Genomic DNA, 23,603 nt, shown 5'->3' on the forward strand with positions numbered 1-23,603 from the left:
GCCCTATTTGGTAAAAGACAAAGTCCATATTATGGCAAAAATATCTCAAATAACCAACGAGAAACGACAGTCCATCATTACTTCAAGACATGAAGGTCGGTCAATCTAGAACATGTAGAGAACTTTGAAAGTTTCTTCAAGTGCAGTCGCAAAAACCATCAAGTACTACGATGAAACTGTCTCTCATGAGGACCACCACAGGAAAGGAAGACCTAGAGTTACCTCTGCTGCAGAGGATACGTTTATTAGAGTTACTAGCCTCAGAAATTGCAGCCCAAATAAATGCTTCACAGAATTTAAGTTGCAGACACTTCTCAACGTCAACTGTTCAGAAGAGACTGCGTAAATCAGGCCCTCATGGTCGAATTGCTGCAAAGAAACCACTACAATAAGGAGGAAATACTTGTTTGGGCTAAGAAACACAAGCAATGGACTTTAGACCAGTGGAAATCTGACCTTCAGTCTGATGAGTCCAAATTTGAGATTTTTGGTTCCAACCGCCGTGTCTTTGTGAGACGCAGAGTAGGTGAATGGATGATCTCCGCACCTGCGATATTCACCATGAAGCATGGAGGAGGAGGTGTGATGGTGTGGTGGTGCTTTGCTGGTGACACTGTCAGTGATTTATTTACAATTCAAGGCACAATTAAGCAACATGGCAACCACAGCATTCTGCAGCCATCTGGTTTGCACTTCGTGGGAATATCATTAAAAACATTCAGGAAGGAGAGTGAAGGATTGCTGCGTCAGATTACCTGGCCTCCATAATCACCCGACCTCAACCCATTTGAGATGGTTTTGTCGTAAGAACATTCGGACCAAAGGTCAGCGTGAAATCCGTTCGAAATATTTTGTTAGAAGTGAACCGCACAAAAAAACAATAAAGAAAAGTATATGTGAAGCTATGGAGTGCTCACAGGCAACTACACATAAACAAGATCCCACAAAACACAGTGGGGAAATAGCTGCCTAAATATGATCCCCAATCAGAGACAACGATAAACAGCTGCATCTGATTGGGAACCATACCAGGCCAACATAGAAACAAAACAACCTAGATAGGAACACCCCCTCTAGTCACACCCAGACCTAACCAAAATAGAGAATAAAAAGGCTCTCTATGGTCAGGGCGTGACATGTTTGGGATGAATTGGACAGCAGAGTGAAGGAAAGCAGCCAACAAGTGCTCAGCATAGGTGGGAACTCCTTCAAGACTGTTGGAAAAGCATTCCTCATGAAGCTGGTTGAGAGAATGCCAAGAGTGTACAAAGCTGTCATTAATGCAAAGGGTAGCTACTTTGAAGAAAAAAAGCTTCATCCCTCATCAAATCAAATAACATTTTATTGGTCACATACACATCTTTAGCAGACGTTATTGCGGGTGTAGCGAAATGCAAACCATGAAAGACGGCTAACTTTACAGTTGGCAATATGCATTGGGGCAGGTAGCATACTCCCAGCATCCACCAAACCCAGATTTGTCTATCGGACTGCCAAATGGTCCAGCCTGATTCCTCACTCCAGTGAATGGGTTTCCACTGCTCCAGAGTCCAATGGCGGCGAGCATTACACCACTCCAGCCGACCCTTGGCATTGCGCATGGTGATCTTAGGGTTTTGTGTGGCTGCTCGGCCATGGAAACCCATTTCATGAAGCTCCCGACGAACAGTTCTTGTGCTGAAGTTGCTTCCAGAGGCAGTTTGGAACTCGGTAGTGAGTATTGCAACCGAGAACAGGCGCTTCAGTATTCGGTGGTCCCATTCTGTGAGCTTGTGTGGCCTACCACTTTGTGGTTGAGCTGTTGTTGCTCCTCGATGTTTCCACTTCACAATAACAGCACTTAAAGCACTTACAGTTGACTGAGGCAGCTCTAGCAGGGCATAAATTTGACAAACGTACTTTTTTGGAAAGGTGGCATCCTATGACAGTTCTTCAGTAAGGCCATTCTACTGCCAATGTTTGTCTATGGAGATTGCATGGCGGTGTGCTCGGGTTTATACATCAGTCAGCATAGGTTGTGGCTGAAATAGACGAATCCACAAATTTTAAGTGGTGCCCACATACTTTTGTATATATTGTGTTTGCGAGAAGTGTGGGCTTGACCTAACAAACACCTATCATATCGTAAGAGCCTCAATGTGTCTGAAGGGTGCCAAATAATAACGTCCTACAGGCATTGAATTTAATTTCTTTGCTCGATTATGACAATCTTGTTCCATCGGGATACAGTGATCTGTTTGTTACTAATCAGTACTGGTCTTTAAGGAGATACTGTATGTGGCAAGGATAAGATTTAGGGAATGATCAAAGTTGATCTTTGCGATGCTACAGTAGATATGGATGCCTGGAAGTCAATCATAACATTTTCGCTAATAATAAAACTACAAGCTCATGCTATTGAGAAACTGCAAGATGGCGATACAAATGTAAAAAAAAAAGTTTATTTTTTTCATTATTTGCTGTCATACATGAATATACTAAGGTTAAAGGCAACCAAATGAGTATTGTTTGAAGAGGACAAACATAAAAGCCAAGTACAACACATAATAGGAGACTAGGGACTCCTCTCAGTTCTGACACAGAAAAATATTTTACTGTACCACATTACACCTCATTGGCTAGTGGTTGTATTTATTGAGTGCTCAGCACCCTGTTTCAAATATAAAAACACATTTTTCACTCAATAGAAATGTATAAAACCACCCACAAAAAGATGGGATCTTAAAAAAATAACAAATTAACCCGGAAGCCCTTGGGATAAAGTTATTATTGATTAATAATAACCATATAACTGGCAAAATGAGAAACATCTAGATTTCAACAGAATTTGTTGTTTAGTGTGTAATGGTTATAGTTGGGACTGGGGAGAGAAGGGAAGGGTCGGGAGAGCTTATCAGAGCCATAGATACAGTATTAAGAGTTTAGCATCTGTGTTGTCTATCGTCTGTGTTGTCACTAAATCAATCTTCCTGTACTCTGTGGAGGTGATCCAGCATCAGTTGTTAAGGACAGAATGTAACCTTTTACATGTAACACTCAAGTCATTTAGCAGATGTTCTTAACTAGTATGACTGTTTTGGGTTTCGCATCCTCAGGGCAGCAGTGTGAGGTCTTTGGCATGGTTTTGCCAGCACACCTGTAGGCCTTTCCTTGACTTTCCCACTAGTTCTCCAAAAGGTGTCAGCAGCATCTCACCTGGCATGGAGACTGGCATCGAACTCCACTCTGGGGAAGGCACAGTATTTTGCTTTGGCATGTTTGGGGTGTGAGAGGTGTGTAAAATTACAGGGCGAGACTTTGACCTGCCAACATAGCTCAAACACTCCATCTTATTTATCAGAATGTTATTAATTTTTTCAATATTATACCCTCACAGAGGCAGCACTGATCTCTACTCTATGGTACTGAGATGAGGGGACCTAGGAAAGGGGGGATATGGGAGCAAGGTTTGGATGAGATAGGAGGTCAGGAAGGCCCGGTGGGATGAGACTTTGTGATTACCATATCCCCCAGCATACATGTTTGTAACAAAGCAGTTGTATAGACGGGTTGGCTGACAACGTCACAGAAATGAAGAGTGTGCATCAATGTGGCCTTGCTTTGTTATGATTCTGAATGATCAGATAGCTAGAAGAAATGACAAGAAGATGTCATTTTGCGATTCGTAGCTGGCTCGTTTCAGCTAGTTTTATCTCGTTCTTGATACCATATCTTATTTTGAGGTGTTTTCATTGATTTCATGTCAATACCAAAATGGCTAAAATTCACTAGCTTGCTAACCAAAAAGTGTAACGATGTGTTTGAGAGAAGTCCTCATTGTACAAATGTATTTATGTTTTCAATAAACATTTGGAGACTAAATACAGCTTACATGTTGTCAACAATCGAAGCGAACCCCCGTCTGTTTTGTTCTCACTGTTCTATAACCAGTGAGTTGTAATGAAGCAAGAGTGCCGTCTCAGCCTGTGTGCGGAAATCACATTTGATCCAAGAAAATGTTTCCCAGCTAGCGCAGTGAATCTGGGCCGATTCCGGCTGAGAGTCGAGGCACTCGGCTGAGAGTCATGTGGCCGACATCATGTGGCCTGAGTCTGGGCAGCCTTTGGCAGTATTACTTATGGTTAGGATGCGGAGAATGAGCTCGGGCCTATTCCGGTGAGAGTTATCTGGCCCAAATGTATTACTTGGGGCTCAGGCCGATTGGGGCTACTCTCTGGCAGATGATTACACGGGCTGCTTTATATAATTAACATTTCATTATAATTTTTTCCCCATATTTTCTCATTGTTTCTGTGATAAAAAAAAGAGTCCTGTGTAGTAGTTTAGTATTTTGATACTTTGTGCAAGGCAATTGATAAGCATTAAAAACTTTATGGATGGAGCCTCCCGAGTGACGCAGCAGTCTAAGACACTACATCGCACTGCATTGCTACAGATTTGAGACCCGTGCCGGCTGTGCCGGCCATGCCCGAGAGACCCATGAGGCGATGCACAATTGGCCCAGCGTTGTCCGAGCTAGGGGAGGGCCGGCTGGGATGTCCTTGTCCCATCGTGCTGTAGCGACATCCCTGACATGGTCACCAGGTGTATGGTGTTTTTTTGTGAATGGGTATAATTTGTATGTATAAAATGTATAATAGTAATATTTAAAATTACGAAATTGGTTAATTTTTTATACATTTATTTACATTTGCATCAGGCCTCTTCTGGGGGGATTCTGGTAAGATGCCGTCAAAGTCAGCTGAATTCCGGTAGACAGAAACGGCCCGATGTACTTGGGCCGATTCTGGGCAGCTGATTCGATCAGTTCAGCCCCCCGGAAGAGGGCCGTTTCTGGACCGATTCCTCATTGCTAGCTGGGTTTCCTTAAATTGTCCTGCTACTCTTCCTGTGGTAAGAACAGAGTAACACAATGTGATTGCAATGACAATAAATGCTTATCGCATTGTAGTGTAGGCATTCCTTATAGATCCATACAGTGTATATGTGTATGAAATAACTTGATTTATATTTAGAAATTACGAAGGCTATTCTATAGTATTATATTATTGAAGGTAAAAATATTAAGAAACCTCCATCGTTGTTTCACTGCATCGTTGTTTTTTTCAGCATACAAAACATTTCTGATTTGCTGAATGCACATTCTTATAACAGAGGTGTGCCTAGTCTGCATCACATTAAGGGTATGCAATTCCTCTATCTCCATAGCTTTTGACATGATACACTATTACATACAATACCTGTCTATAGCCTACTTCTCCTTCTCCTGATGTCACATTCTATACAGTTCTTATATCCTTTTGAGCCTGTCCATGTCTGCAGTGCAACAGGTGGTGGTGGTAGGGGCGGGTTTGGGCTCAGATTTTTAGCGTCTTGGTGAGGATCTTTTTGAGGGCGGGTCTTTTCTGGTCCTGTGTGGTGTCCTGGTGTGGGTGGGGGGTCTCGAGGTTGTGCAGCTGTTTCATTGGAAGGGTCTTCTGGTCCTTGGTGTCTCGTTTGGCCTGGCGTATCAGGCGCTTCATGTTCTTCACCTTGTCACGCAGATGGCTGTTGGCCTTCTCCAGAGAACGCACCTTTTGGGAGAGAGTCTTCACACGCTCCTCCTCCTCAAAGAGGGCCTTCTGCACCGTCGAGCACAGCAGCTGGAAGAAACAGGAAGCAGGAAGTCAGTCCTGTAGTTTACCAGATTGAAGTTGATCATAATTGATTCAGATGATGTGTGAGTTCAGAGAATAAAGTCTAAGGCTGTTGTTTAGCATGCTGCTCCCATCATTGTTTTAGACCTTTGATGATCCATTGCACAAACCCCAACCAAGTTGTTACACTAATTCAGTCCTGAATCTTTAGATCGTATGAATCTTTAGATCGTCTTAATGTTTGGAAATCTATAATTTACTTCAGAAGGCAAAGATATTCATCTCCTTTCTTTGAAACATATTTCAGAAAACAAATGCTTGCCTTGTAGGGGGGATATGCTTAAATGGCCATGTCAAGCCATTATTTATTCTGTGCCAAACAATAGAGATTGAAAACCCAAAATCTAGAAACTGTTCCACTTCAGTGATGGAAAGTCTGAGACAGATTCTAATAATTTTCACCCCATATGTCACGAATTAGACCTAATCCTTTGAAAGCGAATACACTGAGATTCAGAATGAAAGATATCTGCTAATGTACTGTGTTTTTACTTTAGTTTAAAAAATATCAGGTTGGTATGAGATAAAGTACATCTCCAAGAGAACGAGTGAGAAACTTCTACAGCTAAGTTGTAGGGAAACATACTATCCAACTGAAGAATATTCCCTTCATTCAAGACAGACGACGCACAACTGTAATGATTAACGATAAACACAAGGTCATTTGTTCAGAATGATGACAGGTGTCATCAGGTAACAGTGGTAGCACTGAGGAGAGTAACCTATCACGTTTGTTGATAGTGTTAAATCTTCTAAGACCAACAGTGAAGTCTACTTGTATTTAAAGAGATTCCCTGGTTCTTTTGGATACTTTTTAGCCAGGAATTGTAAAATTCAAAAGACACTTGCACATTTGAGCTCGCTTTTTTGCAGGTACATGGTAACAGTTGAATAAGATGAGAAAAAAACAAGAAACCAGCACACTGCTCTTGATAGTATCACTGCTCTTTATTAATTAAGCTTTATGTATCGGACTTCGTCAAAGCTTTTGTGAGTTTTTTTAAATTAGCACCTTTATGTAGACATAGCTCCACCCACATCCGTTCAATACATCGAATGTGGTTGGAGTCGAGGGAAAATAAGTAAGTGTTACCAAATATAACAATGCGCATTTCATAAATATTCAAATAAAGTGTGAACATAAAACGTGTTAAACACATCTGTAAAACCACAATGAGGACATCGACCCAGCAAGCAAGTTTTCGTAAATCATTGGGTACAGCGCAAGAAAAACGTCAGAGTCATCTGAAGTGGTGGCATTAATTTATGTTCACATTTACAAAATAACATGCATGGGCATTTCATCATTAAGACCTTCAGGAAATAATGTCTGGAGAGTGAAAATCCCAAAACATTCTCTGTCGCTCAGAGTATTATTTATATCCCCTCCCCTGTCTGATATCTTCTCTGTGCCACAGAATCTAAATGGTAGAAATGTCATGTTTTTGATCATTAAAATGTACTGCGACTGGAAAATCCCTGTCGTTTCTCCTGATGTTCACTAATTCTCTGTTTCAGAGAACAAGAGGTTTTACCTACATAACACAGCCTACATGGACATATAATCATGTAGATAACATGTAGATAACATGGGTGGTGGAGCACATAACAATGTCATTTATTTGGAATTTTTTTCCTCTACGTGGGTGGCAGAAACTTTCACACTTCATCATATTGCTGCACTGTGCGCAACCTCTGCATTTATAGCTACCATTTGGAAGAGGGCGTAAAAGAGCTCCGACTTGAACCTGATTGAACATTTCTGGAGAGACCTGAAAATAGTTGTGCAGCGAAGCTCCCCATCTAACCTGACAGTGCTTGAGAGGATCTGCAGAGAAGCATGAAATCTTGTTGGGGATAGGGGGCAGTATTTTCACTTTGAATGAATTGCGTGCCCATAGTGAACTGCATCCTACTCTGTCCTAGATTACTATTGGATGGAAAACACTCTGAAGTTTCTAAAACTGTTTGAATTATGTCTGTGAGTATAACAGAACTCATAGGGCAGGTAATCTTCCAAACAGGAAGTGAAATTCTGAATGCGTGTCTAATTTTAAGTCATCGCCTCTTCCCTTCCAAATAAGATATGGATCTGTTAGCACTTTCTACACCTTCCACTAGATGTCCTTATTCAGTAGAACGTGGAATGGAGCCTCTGGTGTGAACTTTGACCGAATGGGAGGGGAAATAGTCACTGTCCTGGCAGAATACAATTTCCCTGTGGCGCATTTGTCTGTGGATGTCACCATCGTTCCATTTGGCTGCAGATGAAAATGTGTGCTCCGGTTGGAACGTTATTGGATATATATGAAAATAACATCCGGAAGATTGATTCTCTACTTAGTTTGACCAGTTTATTCGACCTGGAATATATCTTTTTGCAGGTTTTCGTCCAAGTTCTCCTGGACCAGCGTCAGCTTTTGGGCACGTGAGCTGAAAGTGCTAGCAAATGCAGCTAATTGGACACTAGTATTGGACACTATGGAACAAAACAATGATTTATTGTGGAACTAGGACTCCTTACACTGCATTCTGATGAAAGATCATCAAAGGTAAGGAAATATTTATGATGTAATTTCGTATTTCTGTTGACTCCAACATGGCGGAGAAATATGTTTACGTCTGAGCATCATCTCAGATTATTGCATGGTAGGCTTTTTTCGTAACGTTTAAAAAAAATCTGACACAGAGGTTGCATTAAGAACCAGTGTATCTTTAATTATATGTAGAACATGTATCTTTAGTCAAAGTTTCTGATGAGTATTTCTGTTATCTGGCGTAGCTTTCTATAATTCCTCCGGATATTTTGGAGGCATTTCTGAACAGGGCGTCAATGTAAACCGAGATTTGTGGATATAAATATGCATATTATCGAACAAAACATAAATGTATTGTGTAACATGTCATATGAGTGTCATCTGATGAAGATTATCAAAAGGTTAGTGATTCATTTTATCTCTAATTCTGCTTTTGTGACTCTTTGGCTGGGAAAAAAGGCTGTGTTTTTCTTTTGATTTGGTGGTGGTCTAACATAAATATATGTTGTGTTTTCGCTGGAAAAACCTTTAAAATATATCAGACATCATGGGTTGTCATGTTTTGTCATTAATTATCATGTCTTGTCCCTGTGCTTCCCCTTCTATTCGTTTCCCTCTGCTGGTCTTATTAGGTTCTTTCCCTCTTTCTATCCCTCTCTCTCCCCCTCCCTCTCTCACTCTCTCGCTCTCTCTTCTCTCTATCGTTCCGTTCCTGCTCCCAGCTGTTCCTATTCCCCTAATCAATCATTTAGTCTTCCCACACCTGTTCCCGATCCTTTTCCCTGATTAGAGTCCCTATTTCTCTCCTTGTTTTCCGTTCCTGCCCCGTCGGATCCTTATCTATAATTCACCGTGCTGTGTCTATGTTTTGCCCTGTCGTGTCGTGTTTCCCTCAGATGCTGCGTGGTGAGCAGGTGTCTGAGTCTGCTAGGTTCAAGTGCCTTCCCGAGGCAACCTGCAGTTCTCGATCAAGTCTCCAGTCTGTTCTCGTCTTTACGAGTAGTATTATGCTTTTTGTTTTGTAAAAGTTTCTTACTGGATTAAAAACTCTGTTTTCGCCAAGTCGCTTTTGGGTCCTCATTCACCCGCATAACAGAAGTATCCGACCAAGGAATGGACCCAGCGACTACAGAGGCTCGTAACACTGCCGTCAAGATCCAAGGAGCCATGCTCGGCAGACACGAGCAGGAATTGTCTGCTGCTCGCCATGCCGTGGAGAACCTGGCCGCTCAGGTTTCCGACCTCTCTGGACAGTTCCAGAGTCTTCGTCTCGTGCCACCTGTTACTTCCTGGCCTGCCGAGCCTCCGGAACCTAGGGTTAATAACCCACCTTGCTACTCCGGGCAGCCCACGGAGTGCCGCTCCTTTCTCACCCAGTGTGATATTGTGTTCTCTCTCCAACCCAACACATACTCTAGTGAGAGAGCTCGGGTTGCTTACGTCATTTCACTCCTTACTGGCCGGGCCCGAGAGTGGGTCACAGCTATCTGGGAGGCAAGGGCTGATTGTTCTAACAATTACCAGAACTTTAAAGAGGAGATGATTCGGGTTTTTGACCGTTCAGTTTTTGGTGGGGAGGCTTCTAGGGCCCTGGCTTCCCTATGCCAAGGTGATCGATCCATAACGGATTACTCTATAGAGTTTCGTACTCTTGCTGCCTCTAGTGACTGGAACGAGCCGGCGCTGCTCGCTCGTTTTCTGGAGGGACTCCACACAGTGGTCAAAGATGAGATTCTCTCTCGGGAGGTTCCTTCCAGTGTGGACTCTTTGATTGCTCTCGCCATCCGCATAGAACGACGGGTAGATCTTCGTCACCAGGCTCGTGGAAGAGAGCTCGCATCAACGGTGTTTCCCTGCTCCGCATCGCAACCATCTCCCTCCTCTGGCTCTGAGACTGAGCCCATGCAGCTGGGAGGGATTCGCATCTCGACTAAGGAGAGGGAACGGAGGATCACCAACCGCCTGTGCCTCTATTGCGGATTTGATGGACATTTTGTTAATTCATGTCCAGTAAGAGGCCAGAGCCCATCAGTAAGCGGAGGGCTACTGGTGAGCGCTACTACTCAGGTCTCTTCATCTAGATCCTGTACTACTATGTCGGTCCATCTACGCTGGACCGGTTCGGGTGCTACATGCAGTGCCTTGATTGACTCTGGGGCTGAGGGTTGTTTCATGGACGAAGCATGGGTTCGGAAACATAACATTCCTTTCAGACAGTTAGACAAGCCTACGCCCATGTTTGCCTTAGATGGTAGTCATCTTCCCAGTATCAGATTTGAGACACTACCTTTAACTCTCACAGTATCTGGTAACCACAGTGAGACTATTTCTTTTTTGATTTTTCGTTCACCTTTTACACCTGTTGTTTTGGGTCATCCCTGGCTAGTATGTCATAATCCTTCTATTAATTGGTCTTGTAATTCTATCCTATCCTGGAACGTATCTTGTCATGTGAAGTGCTTAATGTCTGCCATCCCTCCCATTTCTTCTGTCCCCACTTCTCAGGAGGAACCTGGCGATTTGACAGGAGTGCCGGAGGAATATCATGATCTGCGCACGGTCTTCAGTCGGTCCCGAGCCAACTCCCTTCCTCCTCACCGGTCGTATGATTGTAGTATTGATCTCCTTCCGGGGACCACTCCTCCTCGGGGTAGACTATACTCTCTGTCGGCTCCCGAACGTAAGGCTCTCGAGGATTATTTATCTGTGTCTCTTGACGCCGGTACCATAGTGCCTTCTTCCTCTCCGGCCGGGGCGGGGTTCTTTTTTGTTAAGAAGAAGGACGGTACTCTGCGCCCCTGCGTGGATTATCGAGGCTGAATGACATAACGGTTAAGAATCGTTATCCGCTTCCCCTTATGTCATCAGCCTTCGAGATTCTGCAGGGAGCCAGGTGCTTTACTAAGTTGGACCTTCGTAACGCTTACCATCTCGTGCGCATCAGAGAGGGGGACGAGTGGAAAACGGCGTTTAACACTCCGTTAGGGCATTTTGAGTACCGGGTTCTGCCGTTTGGTCTCGCCAATGCGCCAGCTGTTTTTCAGGCATTAGTTAATGATGTTCTGAGAGACATGCTGAACATCTTTGTTTTTGTCTATCTTGACGATATCCTGATTTTTTCACCGTCACTCGAGATTCATGTTCAGCACGTTCGACGTGTTCTACAGCGCCTTTTAGAGAATTGTCTCTACGTAAAGGCTGAGAAGTGCTCTTTTCATGTCTCCTCCGTTACTTTTCTCGGTTCCGTTATTTCCGCTGAAGGCATTCAGATGGATTCCGCTAAGGTCCAAGCTGTCAGTGATTGGCCCGTTCCAAGGTCACGTGTCGAGTTGCAGCGCTTTTTAGGTTTCGCTAATTTCTATCGGCGTTTCATTCGTAATTTCGGTCAAGTTGCTGCCCCTCTCACAGCTCTTACTTCTGTCAAGACGTGTTTTAAGTGGTCCGGTTCCGCCCAGGGAGCTTTTGATCTTCTAAAAGAACGTTTTACGTCCGCTCCTATCCTCGTTACTCCTGACGTCACTAGACAATTCATTGTCGAGGTTGACGCTTCAGAGGTAGGCGTGGGAGCCATTCTATCCCAGCGCTTCCAGTCTGACGATAAGGTTCATCCTTGCGCTTATTTTTCTCATCGCCTGTCGCCATCTGAGCGCAACTATGATGTGGGTAACCGTGAACTGCTCGCCATCCGCTTAGCCCTAGGCGAATGGCGACAGTGGTTGGAGGGGGCGACCGTTCCTTTTGTCGTTTGGACAGACCATAAGAACCTTGAGTACATCCGTTCTGCCAAACGACTTAATGCCCGTCAAGCTCGTTGGGCGTTGTTTTTCGCTCGTTTCGAGTTTGTGATTTCATACCGTCCGGGTAGCAAGAACACCAAGCCTGATGCCTTATCCCGTCTGTTTAGTTCTTCTGTGGCTTCTACTGATCCCGAGGGGATTCTTCCTTATGGGCGTGTTGTCGGGTTGACAGTCTGGGGAATTGAAAGACAGGTTAAGCAAGCACTCACGCACACTGCGTCGCCGCGCGCTTGTCCTAGTAACCTCCTTTTCGTTCCTGTTTCCACTCGTCTGGCTGTTCTTCAGTGGGCTCACTCTGCCAAGTTAGCTGGTCATCCCTGTGTTCGAGGCACTCTTGCGTCTATTCGCCAGCGCTTTTGGTGGCCGACTCAGGAGCGTGACACGCGCCGTTTCGTGGCTGCTTGTTCGGACTGCGCGCAGACTAAGTCGGGTAACTCTCCTCCTGCCGGTCGTCTCAGACCGCTCCCCATTCCTTCTCGACCATGGTCTCACATCACCCTAGACTTCATTACCGGTCTGCCTTTGTCTGCGGGGAAGACTGTGATTCTTACGGTTGTCGATAGGTTCTCTAAGGCGGCACATTTCATTCCCCTCGCTAAACTTCCTTCCGCTAAGGAGATGGCACAAATCATTATCGAGAACGTGTTCAGAATTCACGGCCTCCCGTTAGACGCCGTTTCAGACAGAGGCCCGCAATTCACGTCACAGTTTTGGAGGGAGTTCTGTCGTTTGATTGGTGCGTCCGTCAGTCTCTCTTCCGGGTTTCATCCCCAGTCTAACGGTCAAGCAGAGAGGGCCAATCAGACGATTGGTCGCATACTACGCAGCCTTTCTTTCAGAAACCCTGCGTCTTGGGCAGAACAGCTCCCCTGGGCAGAATACGCTCACAACTCGCTTCCTTCGTCTGCTACCGGGTTATCTCCGTTTCAGAGTAGTCTGGGTTACCAGCCTCCTCTGTTCTCATCCCAGCTTGCCGAGTCCAGCGTTCCCTCCGCTCAAGCGTTTGTCCAACGTTGTGAGCGCACCTGGAGGAGGGTGAGGTCTGCACTTTGCCGCTACAGGGCACAGACTGTGAGAGCCGCCAATAAACGCAGGATTAAGAGTCCAAGGTATTGTTGCGGCCAGAGAGTGTGGCTTTCCACTCGCAACCTTCCTCTTACGACAGCTTCTCGTAAGTTGACTCCGCGGTTCATTGGTCCGTTCCGTGTCTCCCAGGTCGTCAATCCTGTCGCTGTGCGACTGCTTCTTCCGCGACATCTTCGTCGCGTCCATCCTGTCTTCCATGTCTCCTGTGTCAAGCCCTTTCTTCGCACCCCGTTCGTCTTCCCTCCCCCTCCCGTCCTTGTCGAGAGCGCACCTATTTACAAGGTACGTAAGATCATGGACATGCGTTCTCGGGGACGGGGTCACCAATACTTAGTGGATTGGGAGGGTTACGGTCCTGAGGAGAGGAGTTGGGTTCCGTCTCGGGACGTGCTGGACCGTTCGCTTATTGATGATTTCCTCCGTTGCCGCCAGGGTTCCTCCTCGAGTGCGCCAGGAGGCGCTCGGTGAGTGGGGGGTACTGTCATGTTTTGTCATTAATTATCATGTCTTGTCCCTGTGCTTCCCCTTCTATTCGTTTCCCTCTGCTGGTCTTATTAGGTTCTTTCCCTCTTTCTATCCCTCTCTCTCCCCCTCCCTCTCTCACTCTCTCGCTCTCTCTTCTCTCTATCGTTCCGTTCCTGCTCCCAGCTGTTCCTATTCCCCTAATCAATCATTTAGTCTTCCCACACCTGTTCCCGATCCTTTTCCCTGATTAGAGTCCCTATTTCTCTCCTTGTTTTCCGTTCCTGCCCCGTCGGATCCTTATCTATAATTCACCGTGCTGTGTCTATGTTTTGCCCTGTCGTGTCGTGTTTCCCTCAGATGCTGCGTGGTGAGCAGGTGTCTGAGTCTGCTAGGTTCAAGTGCCTTCCCGAGGCAACCTGCAGTTCTCGATCAAGTCTCCAGTCTGTTCTCGTCTTTACGAGTAGTATTATGCTTTTTGTTTTGTAAAAGTTTCTTACTGGATTAAAAACTCTGTTTTCGCCAAGTCGCTTTTGGGTCCTCATTCACCCGCATAACATGGGTAGATTAACAAGATGTTTATCTTTCATTTGCTGTATTGGACTTGTTAATGTGTGAAAGTTAAATATTTTGAAATAATCTTTTTGAATTCCCCGCGCCACCTTTTCAGCTGAATGGGAGGGGGTTCCCCAAGGGGAACTCCTCGCAATAACAGGATATAAACTCCCCAAATACAGGTGTGCCAAGCTTGTAGCGTCATACCCAAGAAGACTCGAAGCTGTAATCGATGCCTAAGGTGCTTCAACAAAGTACTGAGTAAATGGTCTGAATACTTATTTAAATATGATATTTAAGGTTTTATTTTTAATACATTTGCAAAAATGTATAAAAAACTGTTTTTGTTTTGTCATTATGGGGTATTGTGTATAGATTGATGAGGACCATTTTTTATTTAATCAATTTTAGAATAAGGCTGTAATGTAACAAAATGTGGGAAAAAATCAAGGGGTATGAATACTTTCTGAAGGCACTGTAAGTTGTTTGTCATAAGATATGGTATCAATAGCTCTATCAATCACTGAGTAAATAGGGAAAAAACAATGAGGTTTTGTCAAATAGCAGTAGGCCAGATTAGAACCTATGCCGACACTGTATACAGTATATAGTATATACAGTATGTGCTGGAGGATGCGTCATTACTGCTAGACCAGCCAGGCCACTCAGCAGGTAACTCTTAACAGCAAATTCCAGGTAACCAAAACATTTGGAAGGAGAGATGGAGCTTGTGTTTCATTCTGACCAGAGGTACCCACAGTAAAGTCCCCATTTCCACATCTTTCTGTCATTGTTATTGTAAATGCTATGGTTTTCCAGAACAAGCTCCATTGTGGACACATACCTATTTAATTGCCCTTGAAAATGTCTGGAGTTGAAAAATCTGGACTGTGATCTGTGCCTCTTTCTCCAATGTATGATCCACACCTGCACCACAGCTACATAATAGTCATAGACATCTTTGAATGCTATCCTAATCATATTTTTGACCTGGCAGCCAACCCAGTTAGAAAAATGTTGATACATTCAACTGTTTTTTAATGTAATTTTATTTCACCTTTATTTAACCAGGTAGGCAAGTTGAGAACAAGTTCTCATTTACAATTGCGACCTGGCCAAGATAAAGTAAAGCAGTCCGACAGATACAACGACACAGAGTTACACATGGAGTAAAACAAACATACAGTCAATAATACAGTATAAACAAGTCTATATACAATGTGAGCAAATGAGGTGAGAAGGGAGGTAAAGGCAAAAGGCCATGGTCGCAAAGTAAATACAATATAGCAAGTAAAACACTGGAATGGTAGTTTTGCAATGGAAGAATGTGCAAAGTAGAAATAAAAATAATGGGGTGCAAAGGAGCAAAATAAATAAATAAATAAAATACAGTTGGGAAAGAGGTAGTTGTTTGGGCTAAATTATAGGTGGGCTATGTACAGGTGCAGTAATCTGTGAGCTGCTCTGACAGTTGGTCCTTAAAGCTAGTGAGGGAGATAAGTGTTTCCAGTTTCAGAGATTTTTGTAGTTCGTTCCAGTCATTGGCAGCAGAGAACTGGAAGGAGAGGCGGCCAAAGAAAGAATTGGTTTTGGGGGTGACTAGAGAGATATACCTGCTGGAGCGTGTGCTACAGGTGGGAGATGCTATGGTGACCAGCGAGCTGAGATAAGGGGGGACTTTACCTAGCAGGGTCTTGTAGATGACATGGAGCTAGTGGGTTTGGCGACGAGTATGAAGCGAGGGCCAGCCAACGAGAGCGTACAGGTCGCAATGGTGGGTAGTATATGGGGCTTTGGTGACAAAATGGATTGCACTGTGATAGACTGCATCCAATTTGTTGAGTAGGGTATTGGAGGCTATTTTGTAAATGACATCGCCAAAGTCGAGGATTGGTAGGATGGTCAGTTTTACAAGGGTATGTTTGGCAGCATGAGTGAAGGATGCTTTGTTAAGAAATAGGAAGCCAATTCTAGATTTAACTTTGGATTGGAGATGTTTGATATGGGTCTGGAAGGAGAGTGTACAGTCTAACCAGACACCTAAGTATTTGTAGTTGTCCACGTATTCTAAGTCAGAGCCGTCCAGAGTAGTGATGTTGGACAGGCGGGTAGGTGCAGGTAGCGATCGGTTGAAGAGCATGCATTTAGTTTTACTTGTATTTAAGAACAATTGGAGGCCACGGAAGGAGAGTTGTATGGCATTGAAGCTTGCCTGGAGGGTTGTTAACACAGTGTCCAAAGAAGGGCCGGAAGTATACAGAATGGTGTCGTCTGCGTAGAGGTGGATCAGGGACTCACCAGCAGCAAGAGCGACCTCATTGATGTATACAGCGAAGAGAGTCGGTCCAAGAATTGAACCCTGTGGCACCCCCATAGAGACTGCCAGAGGTCCGGACAGCAGACCCTCCGATTTGACACACTGAACTCTATCAGAGAAGTAGTTGGTAAACCAGGCGAGGGAATCATTTGAGAAACCAAGGCTGTCGAGTCTGTCGATGAGGATGTGGTGGTTGAAAGAGTCGAACGCCTTGGCCAGATCAATGAATACGGCTGCGCAGTAATGTTTCTTATCGATGGTGGTTAAGATATCGTTTAGGACCTGGAGCGTGACTGAGGTGCACCCATGACCAGCTCTGAAACCAGATTGCATAGCAGAGAAGGTATGGTGAGATTCAAAATGGTCGGTAATCTGTTTGTTGACTTGGCTTTCAAAGACCTTAGAAAGGCATGGTAGGATAGGTCTGTAGCAGTTTGGGTCAAGAGTGTCTCCCCCTTTGAAGAGGCGGATGACCGCAGCTGCTTTCCAATCTTTGGGAATCTCAGACGACACGAAAGAGAGGTTGAACAGGCTAGTAATAGGGGTGGCAACAATTTCGGCAGATAATTTTAGAAAGAAAGGGTCCAGATTTTTCAGCTCTTTCAGAACATCAGCTGAATGGATTTGGGAGAAGGAGAAATGGGGAAGGCTTGGGTGAGTTGCTGTTGGGGGTGCAGTGCTGTTGACCGGGGTAGGAGTAGCCAGGTGGAAAGCATGGCCAGCCGTAGAAAAATGCTTATTGATATTCTCAATTATGGTGGATTTATCAGTGGTGACAGTGTTTCCTATCAGTGCAGTGGGCAGCTGGGAGGAGGTGTTCTTATTCTCCATGGACTTTACAGTGTCACAGAACTTTTTGAGTTAGTGTTGCAGGAAGCAAATTTCTGCTTGAAAAAGCTAGCCTTGGCTTTGGATAAGAGCGTCTGCTAAATGACTTAAATGTAATGTAAATGTTTTCTAACTGCCTGTGTATAACGGTTTCTAGCTTCCCTAAACAGCTGCATATCACGGGGGCTGTTCGATGCTAATGCAGAACGCTATAGGATGTTTTTGTGTTGGTTAAGGGCAGTCAGGTCTGGGGAGAACCAAGGGCTATATCTGTTCCTGGTTCTAAATTTCTTGAATGGGGCATGTTTATTTAAAATGGTTAGGAAGGCATTTAAAAAAAATATCCAGGCATCCTCTACTGATGGGATGAGATCAATATCCTTCCAGGATACCCCGGCCAGGTCGATTAGAAAGGCCTGCTCGCTGAAGTGTTTCAGGGAGCGTTTTACAGTGATGAGTGGAGGTCGTTTGACCGCTGACCCATTACGGATGCAGGCAATGAGGCAGTGATCGCTGAGATCTTGGTTGAAGACAGCAGAGGTGTATTTAGAGGGGAAGTTGGTTAGGATGATATCTATGAGGGTGCCCATGTTTAAGGCTTTGGGGGGGTACCTGGTAGGTTCATTGATAATTTGTGTGAGATTGAGGGCATCAAGTTTAGATTGTAGGATGGCTGGGGTGTTAAGCATGTTCCAGTTTAGGTCGCCTAGCAGCACGAGCTCTGAAGATAGATGGGGGGCAATCAGTTCACATATGGTGTCCAGAGCACAGCTGGGGGCAGAGGGTGGTCTATAGCAGGCGGCAACGGTGAGAGACTTGTTTTTAGAAAGGTGGATTTTTAAAAGTAGAAGTTCAAATTGTTTGGGTACAGACCTGGATAGTAGGACAGAACTCTGCAGGCTATCTTTGTAGTAGATTGCAACACCGCCCCCTTTGGCAGTTCTGTCTTGTCTGAAAATGTTATAATTTGGAATTAAAATTTCAGAATTTTTGGTGGTCTTCCTAAGCCAGGATTCAGATACAGCTATAACATCTGGGTTGGCAGAGTGTGCTAAAGCAGTGAATAGAACAAACTTAGGGAGGAGGCTTCTAATGTTAACATGCATGAAACCAAGGCTATTACGGTTACAGAAGTCATCAAAAGAGAGCGCCTGGGGAATAGGAGTGGAGCTAGGCACTGCAGGGCCTGGATTCACCTCTACATCGCCAGAGGAACATAGGAGGAGAAGAATAAGGGTACGGCTAAAAGCAATAAGAATTGGTCGTCTAGAACGTCTGGAACAGAGAGTAAAAGGAGGTTTCTGGGGGCGATAAAATAGCATCAAGGTATAATGTACAGACAAAGGTATGGTAGGATGTGAATACAGTGGAGGTAAACCTAGGTATTGAGTGATGAAGAGAAAGATATTGTCTCTAGAAACATCATTGAAACCAGGAGATGTCATTGCATGTGTGGGTGGTGGAACTAATAAATTGGATAAGGTATAGTGAGCAGGACTAGAGGCTCTACAGTGAAATAAGCCAATAAACACTAACCAGAACAGCAATGGACAAGACATATTGACATTAAGGAGATGCATCCTTAGTCGAGTGATCAAAAGGGTCCAGTGAGTGGAGTGGTTGGTTTGGGGGTCACGGCGATTTAGACAGCTGGCCAGGACATCGGTAGCAAGCTAGCATAGGATGGAGGTCTGTTGTTAGCCACCTCTGGCGTTCCGTCAGTAGATTAGTGGGGTTCCGTGTGGTAGAGGGGATTAGTCCAAATCACACAACAAAAAAATAAATAAAAACAATAGATATAGTTATAGAGACCCAAGAAGAAACATAATAATAATAAAAATAAATAAATTGTCCGATTGTCTATTCTGAGAGCAGCCGGTAAGACAGCTAACGGTTAGCAGGCCGCAGATGGGCGTTCAGGTAATGTCGCGACAGAAGAGTAGATAACGGGTAGATAACGTCGGCAATCCAGTTGTGAAGGCCCGGTGGGGCTCCGTGTAGGCAATAAAACGGGTCCGGATAGGTGACTGCAGCCCAGGAGTGATTGACGGAGCTCAGGAGTGATTGACGGAGCTGGCTAGCTCCGGAGTAATTTATGTTTGCTCTGGAATCGACGAGAGCAGATAGACACACGGATAGCAGCTAGCTAGCTGTGAGATCCGGGAATGAATGTCCAGAGAGCATTTGAAATCCAAGGACATGGAGAGAAAAATTGGTCCGGTATGTTCCGTTCCGAGCCACGCTGCGTCGTACAAAACTGGCGATAGATTTTCGAGCTAAAGGATAGCTGATGACCACAAACCGTGGTTAGCTGAATACTAACGATTTGCCAGTAAAGAAGCTAACTAGCTTCTGATTAGCTTCTGGCTAGCTCCTGGCTAGCTTCTGGTTAGTTTCTGACTAACTTCTTGGAGTTTCTGGCTAGCTTCTTGGAGGATTGCAGATTTGAGGTAAATAATACTTATTTATAAATATAAATTGGTGAGGCAGGTTGCAGGAGAGTGTTTTGAAGATGAGTTGATGGAAAATAAAAATAAAATGTATGTGAAAAAAAGTTATATATATATATATACAGGACACGACAAGACGAGGACAAAAGACGTCTGAACTGCTATGCCATTTCAGATGTTATATGTTATGTTTTGCTTTCTTGATTAAGGCAGCTCCAAAATGCAGGTGTTTCAGCCTACTGCAGCTCAGTGCTTTCTCAGTGTTTACGCAACCAAACCAAAAAATACTAATCACAAGTGGCAGATGAATGATGTATCACTGTGGCCATAACGGTAGGTACCCAGGTTCCATTGAATCATTGACATAACATGCTATTTTGACACTCATCTCTTCATTAATACATTTATTTCCAGCCATTTGCCCATGTTATCAGAGGGACATCTTAAAGGTTTTTGAGGGAAAACAGCTGTGGGTCCCAGTTGAAGATACCTCCATGGGCATGATATTTTCAGTCTAGCGCAGTAAATTGACGACTATAATCATAACAGCATGTGTGTTGGGTAATTATCATTCGTTTTACATGTGAAATCCCTAGAATGTCATTCTTACACAGCAGTAACGGTCATGCCTGTGTGGCATGATGACAGTATATGATTGCGTTGTGCTGTCATACAGTCCAGCCTGTGGGCCTAGCCATTCCTTTCAGTTATTTTGTAATACGAGTGTAATCATAAGAAAAACATTGTGCATTTCCTTGGCTTTGCCTCTGATTACAGATTTGAGCTGAGATGTGGTCATTAATGGAAACATAAGCCAATTCTTATTCCTTCACTGTGAAAGAATGCTTTTATGTGCAGTCAGCACATGATTGGAAACAGAGAAGACTGATGTAAATCTTGAATTCAATGAATGGCGTCTAAAGACGTTGAAATGGCAGATTTTTTGCTTCTATAAAGGGACCGTACAGGACTCTATGATGCAATCACTGGCGTTGATCTTGACACTGAAACTCTGAGGTGAACCATGGATAGGTTATGGAGAAATGTGTAGCCTTCATAGTCATCAGCATGTTTACTAGCATTCAGTATCTTACAATGCGTATGAGGCACACTTTTCCCTCAACCTAATTCAAGTCAGGACCGCGGGACAGGGCTTTGAAACTGATCTAATAATTTGGTCACACTTAATTTGAACAGTCCAGATAGTCCATCTGTAAATGCTCTAAAGATGGTCCTAATATCAACAAACAAGCAAAGGTTACGGTTAGGATTAGGTTTAGAATAAGGGTTAGGGTTAACCTGTAGAGCATCTACAGATGAACTACCCAATTAAAGTTTTACTAAAATGTTTTACCTACAGTAGCAGTCAAAAGTTTGGACACACCTACTCATTCAAGAGTTTTTCTTAATTTGGACTATTTTCTACATTGTAGAATAATACTGAAGACATCAAAACGATTAAATAACACATAGAATCATGTAGTAACCAAATAAGTGTTAAACAAATCTAAATATATTTTATGTTTGAGATTCTTCTAAGTAGCCACCCTTTGCTTTGATGACAGCTTTGCACACTCTTGGGATTCTCTCAACCAGCTTCATGAGGAATGCCTTTCCAATAGTCTTGAAGGAGTTCCCACATATGATGAGCACTTGTTGATTGCTTTTGCTTCACTCTGCGGTCCAACTCATCCCAAACCATCTCAATTGGGTTGAGGTTGGGTGATTGTGGAGGCCAGTTCATCTGATGCAGCACTCCATCCCTCTCCTTCTTGGTCAAATAGCCATTACAAGAAGTACAGTCTAATACATTTCTGTTCTTTGCTCATTGTAGAAAACTCCATAGATGGATAAAAAACCTGTATGCCTCTCCTTGTCTCTCAGCCGCGTCCCACATCCTACTCTCCAGTCAACATCCTCTATTTTGCGTTCTGAGCCCTCCCCTGTACTCCCTGTTCACCCACAACTGCGTGGCCACGCACGCCTCCAACTCAATAATCAAGTTTGCAGACGACACAACAGTGGTAGGCATGATTACCAACAACGACGAGACGGCCTACAGGGAGGAGGTGAGGGCCCTCGGAGTGTGGTGTCACACTCAACGTCAACAAAACTAAGGATTTGATTGTGGACTTCAGGAAACAGCAGAGGGAACACCACCCTATCCACATCGATGGAACAGTAGTGGAGAGGGTAGTAAGTTTTAAGTTCCTCGGCATACACATTACAGACAAACTGAATTGGTCCACTCACACAGACAGCATCGTGAAGAAGGCGCTTTTGGCTTGTCACCAACAGCACTCACAAACTTCTACAGATGCACAATCAAGAGCATCCTGGCGGGCTGTATCACCGCCTGGTACGGCAACTGCTCCACCCACAACCGTAAGGCTCTCCAGAGGGTAGTGAGGTCTGCACAACGCATCACCGGGGGCAAACTACCTGCCCTCCAGGACACCTACACATCCCGATGTTACAGGAAGGCCATAAAGATCATCAAGGACAACAACCACCCGAGCCACTGCCTGTTCACCCCGCTATCATCCAGAAGGCGAGGTCAGTACAGGTGCATCAAAGCTGGGACCGAGAGACTGAAAAACAGCTTCTATCTCAAGGCCATCAGACTGTTAAACAGCCACCACTAACATTGAGTGGCTGCTGCCAACACACTGACACTGATTCAACTCCAGCCACTTTAATAATGGGAATTGATGGGAAATGATGTAAAATATATCACTAGCCACTTTAAACAATGCTACCTAATATAATGTTACATACCCTACATTATTCATCTCATATGCATACGTATATACTGTACTCTATATCATCGACTGCATCCTTATGTAATACATGTATCACTAGCCACTTTAACTATGCCACTTTGTTTACATACTCATCTCATATGTACAGTATATACTGTACTCAACACCATCTACTGTATCTTGCCTATGCTGCTCTGTACCATCACTCATTCATATATCGTTATGTACATATTCTTTAACCCCTTACACTGTGTACTGTGTACTAGATTACTTGTTGGTTATTACTGCATTGTCGGAACTAGAAGCACAAGCATTTCGCTACACTCGCATTAACATCTGCTAACCATGTGTATGTGACAAATAACATTTTATTTTATTTTATTTGATTCTGCATTGACACTTAGAGAGAGAAGCACAGCGAGCTCTAACCAAGGGGAGTCTGACTGTCTGGACCATCAGAGTAAGGCCTCTATCCACCACCTAAAGAATTCTGGTCTCCCAGCCACAAAGAACAAATTACACTTACAAGACTCTCCTCAGTGGACCTTTGAATATTGTGGTTAGCCCTGACTACAAAGTCACTATTTGGGATGTAAAAAATATTTTCACATGGCCAGCCCCTTGTACTGTAAAAACAATTTACACACCCCCCTCATAAAATGTACTCAAAAATAATGATTACCACCACAAATAACAATAACTGTAGCAACCCTGTGTTTATAAGCGTGGATAATCGACTTGACCACTTCTCCCTGTTTGTCTCATTACACTACGCACAGAGCTGGCTGCAGACAATGATCAGCTAGTGGGAAATCAGATAAAAAAAATGTACTGTCTTTTTAAAACAACATATCTGATATGGCTGACATGCTTAAACAAATATGGTTTCTATTGACAATTGAGATGTACAAACTATGGCATAAGGGGATGACAAGCGGATAAGAGGCAATCTGTAATTTCGATTAAGACATTAATGAGCAAGCTAGGACAGATTTAGTCAATATAACTGTTTGTTCAGAACATTCTTACAGTGTTCTCCCTGTACATCAAGTCAGAACCATATGATAAATAAAGGGGGCATATAAGCCAACAATGAAAGCACTTACAATATTT

General features: G+C 43.9%; 1 protein-coding gene across 1 annotated transcript in view; it reads right to left on the reverse strand.

Moving 5' to 3' along the window:
- Positions 1-2,425: 2,425 nt before the first annotated feature.
- Positions 2,426-23,603, reverse strand: part of LOC124031415 (coiled-coil domain-containing protein 3-like) — a 50,232-nt gene continuing 29,054 nt past the window's right edge. The window contains exon 3 of the mRNA XM_046342628.1: positions 2,426-5,642. Within this exon, the coding sequence (XP_046198584.1) occupies positions 5,358-5,642 (285 nt within the window). The 3' untranslated portion in view covers positions 2,426-5,357. The remainder of the gene's footprint in view (positions 5,643-23,603) is intronic.

Source organism: Oncorhynchus gorbuscha, linkage group LG03 (assembly GCF_021184085.1).
Source record: "Oncorhynchus gorbuscha isolate QuinsamMale2020 ecotype Even-year linkage group LG03, OgorEven_v1.0, whole genome shotgun sequence".
Lineage (NCBI taxonomy): Eukaryota > Metazoa > Chordata > Actinopteri > Salmoniformes > Salmonidae > Oncorhynchus > Oncorhynchus gorbuscha.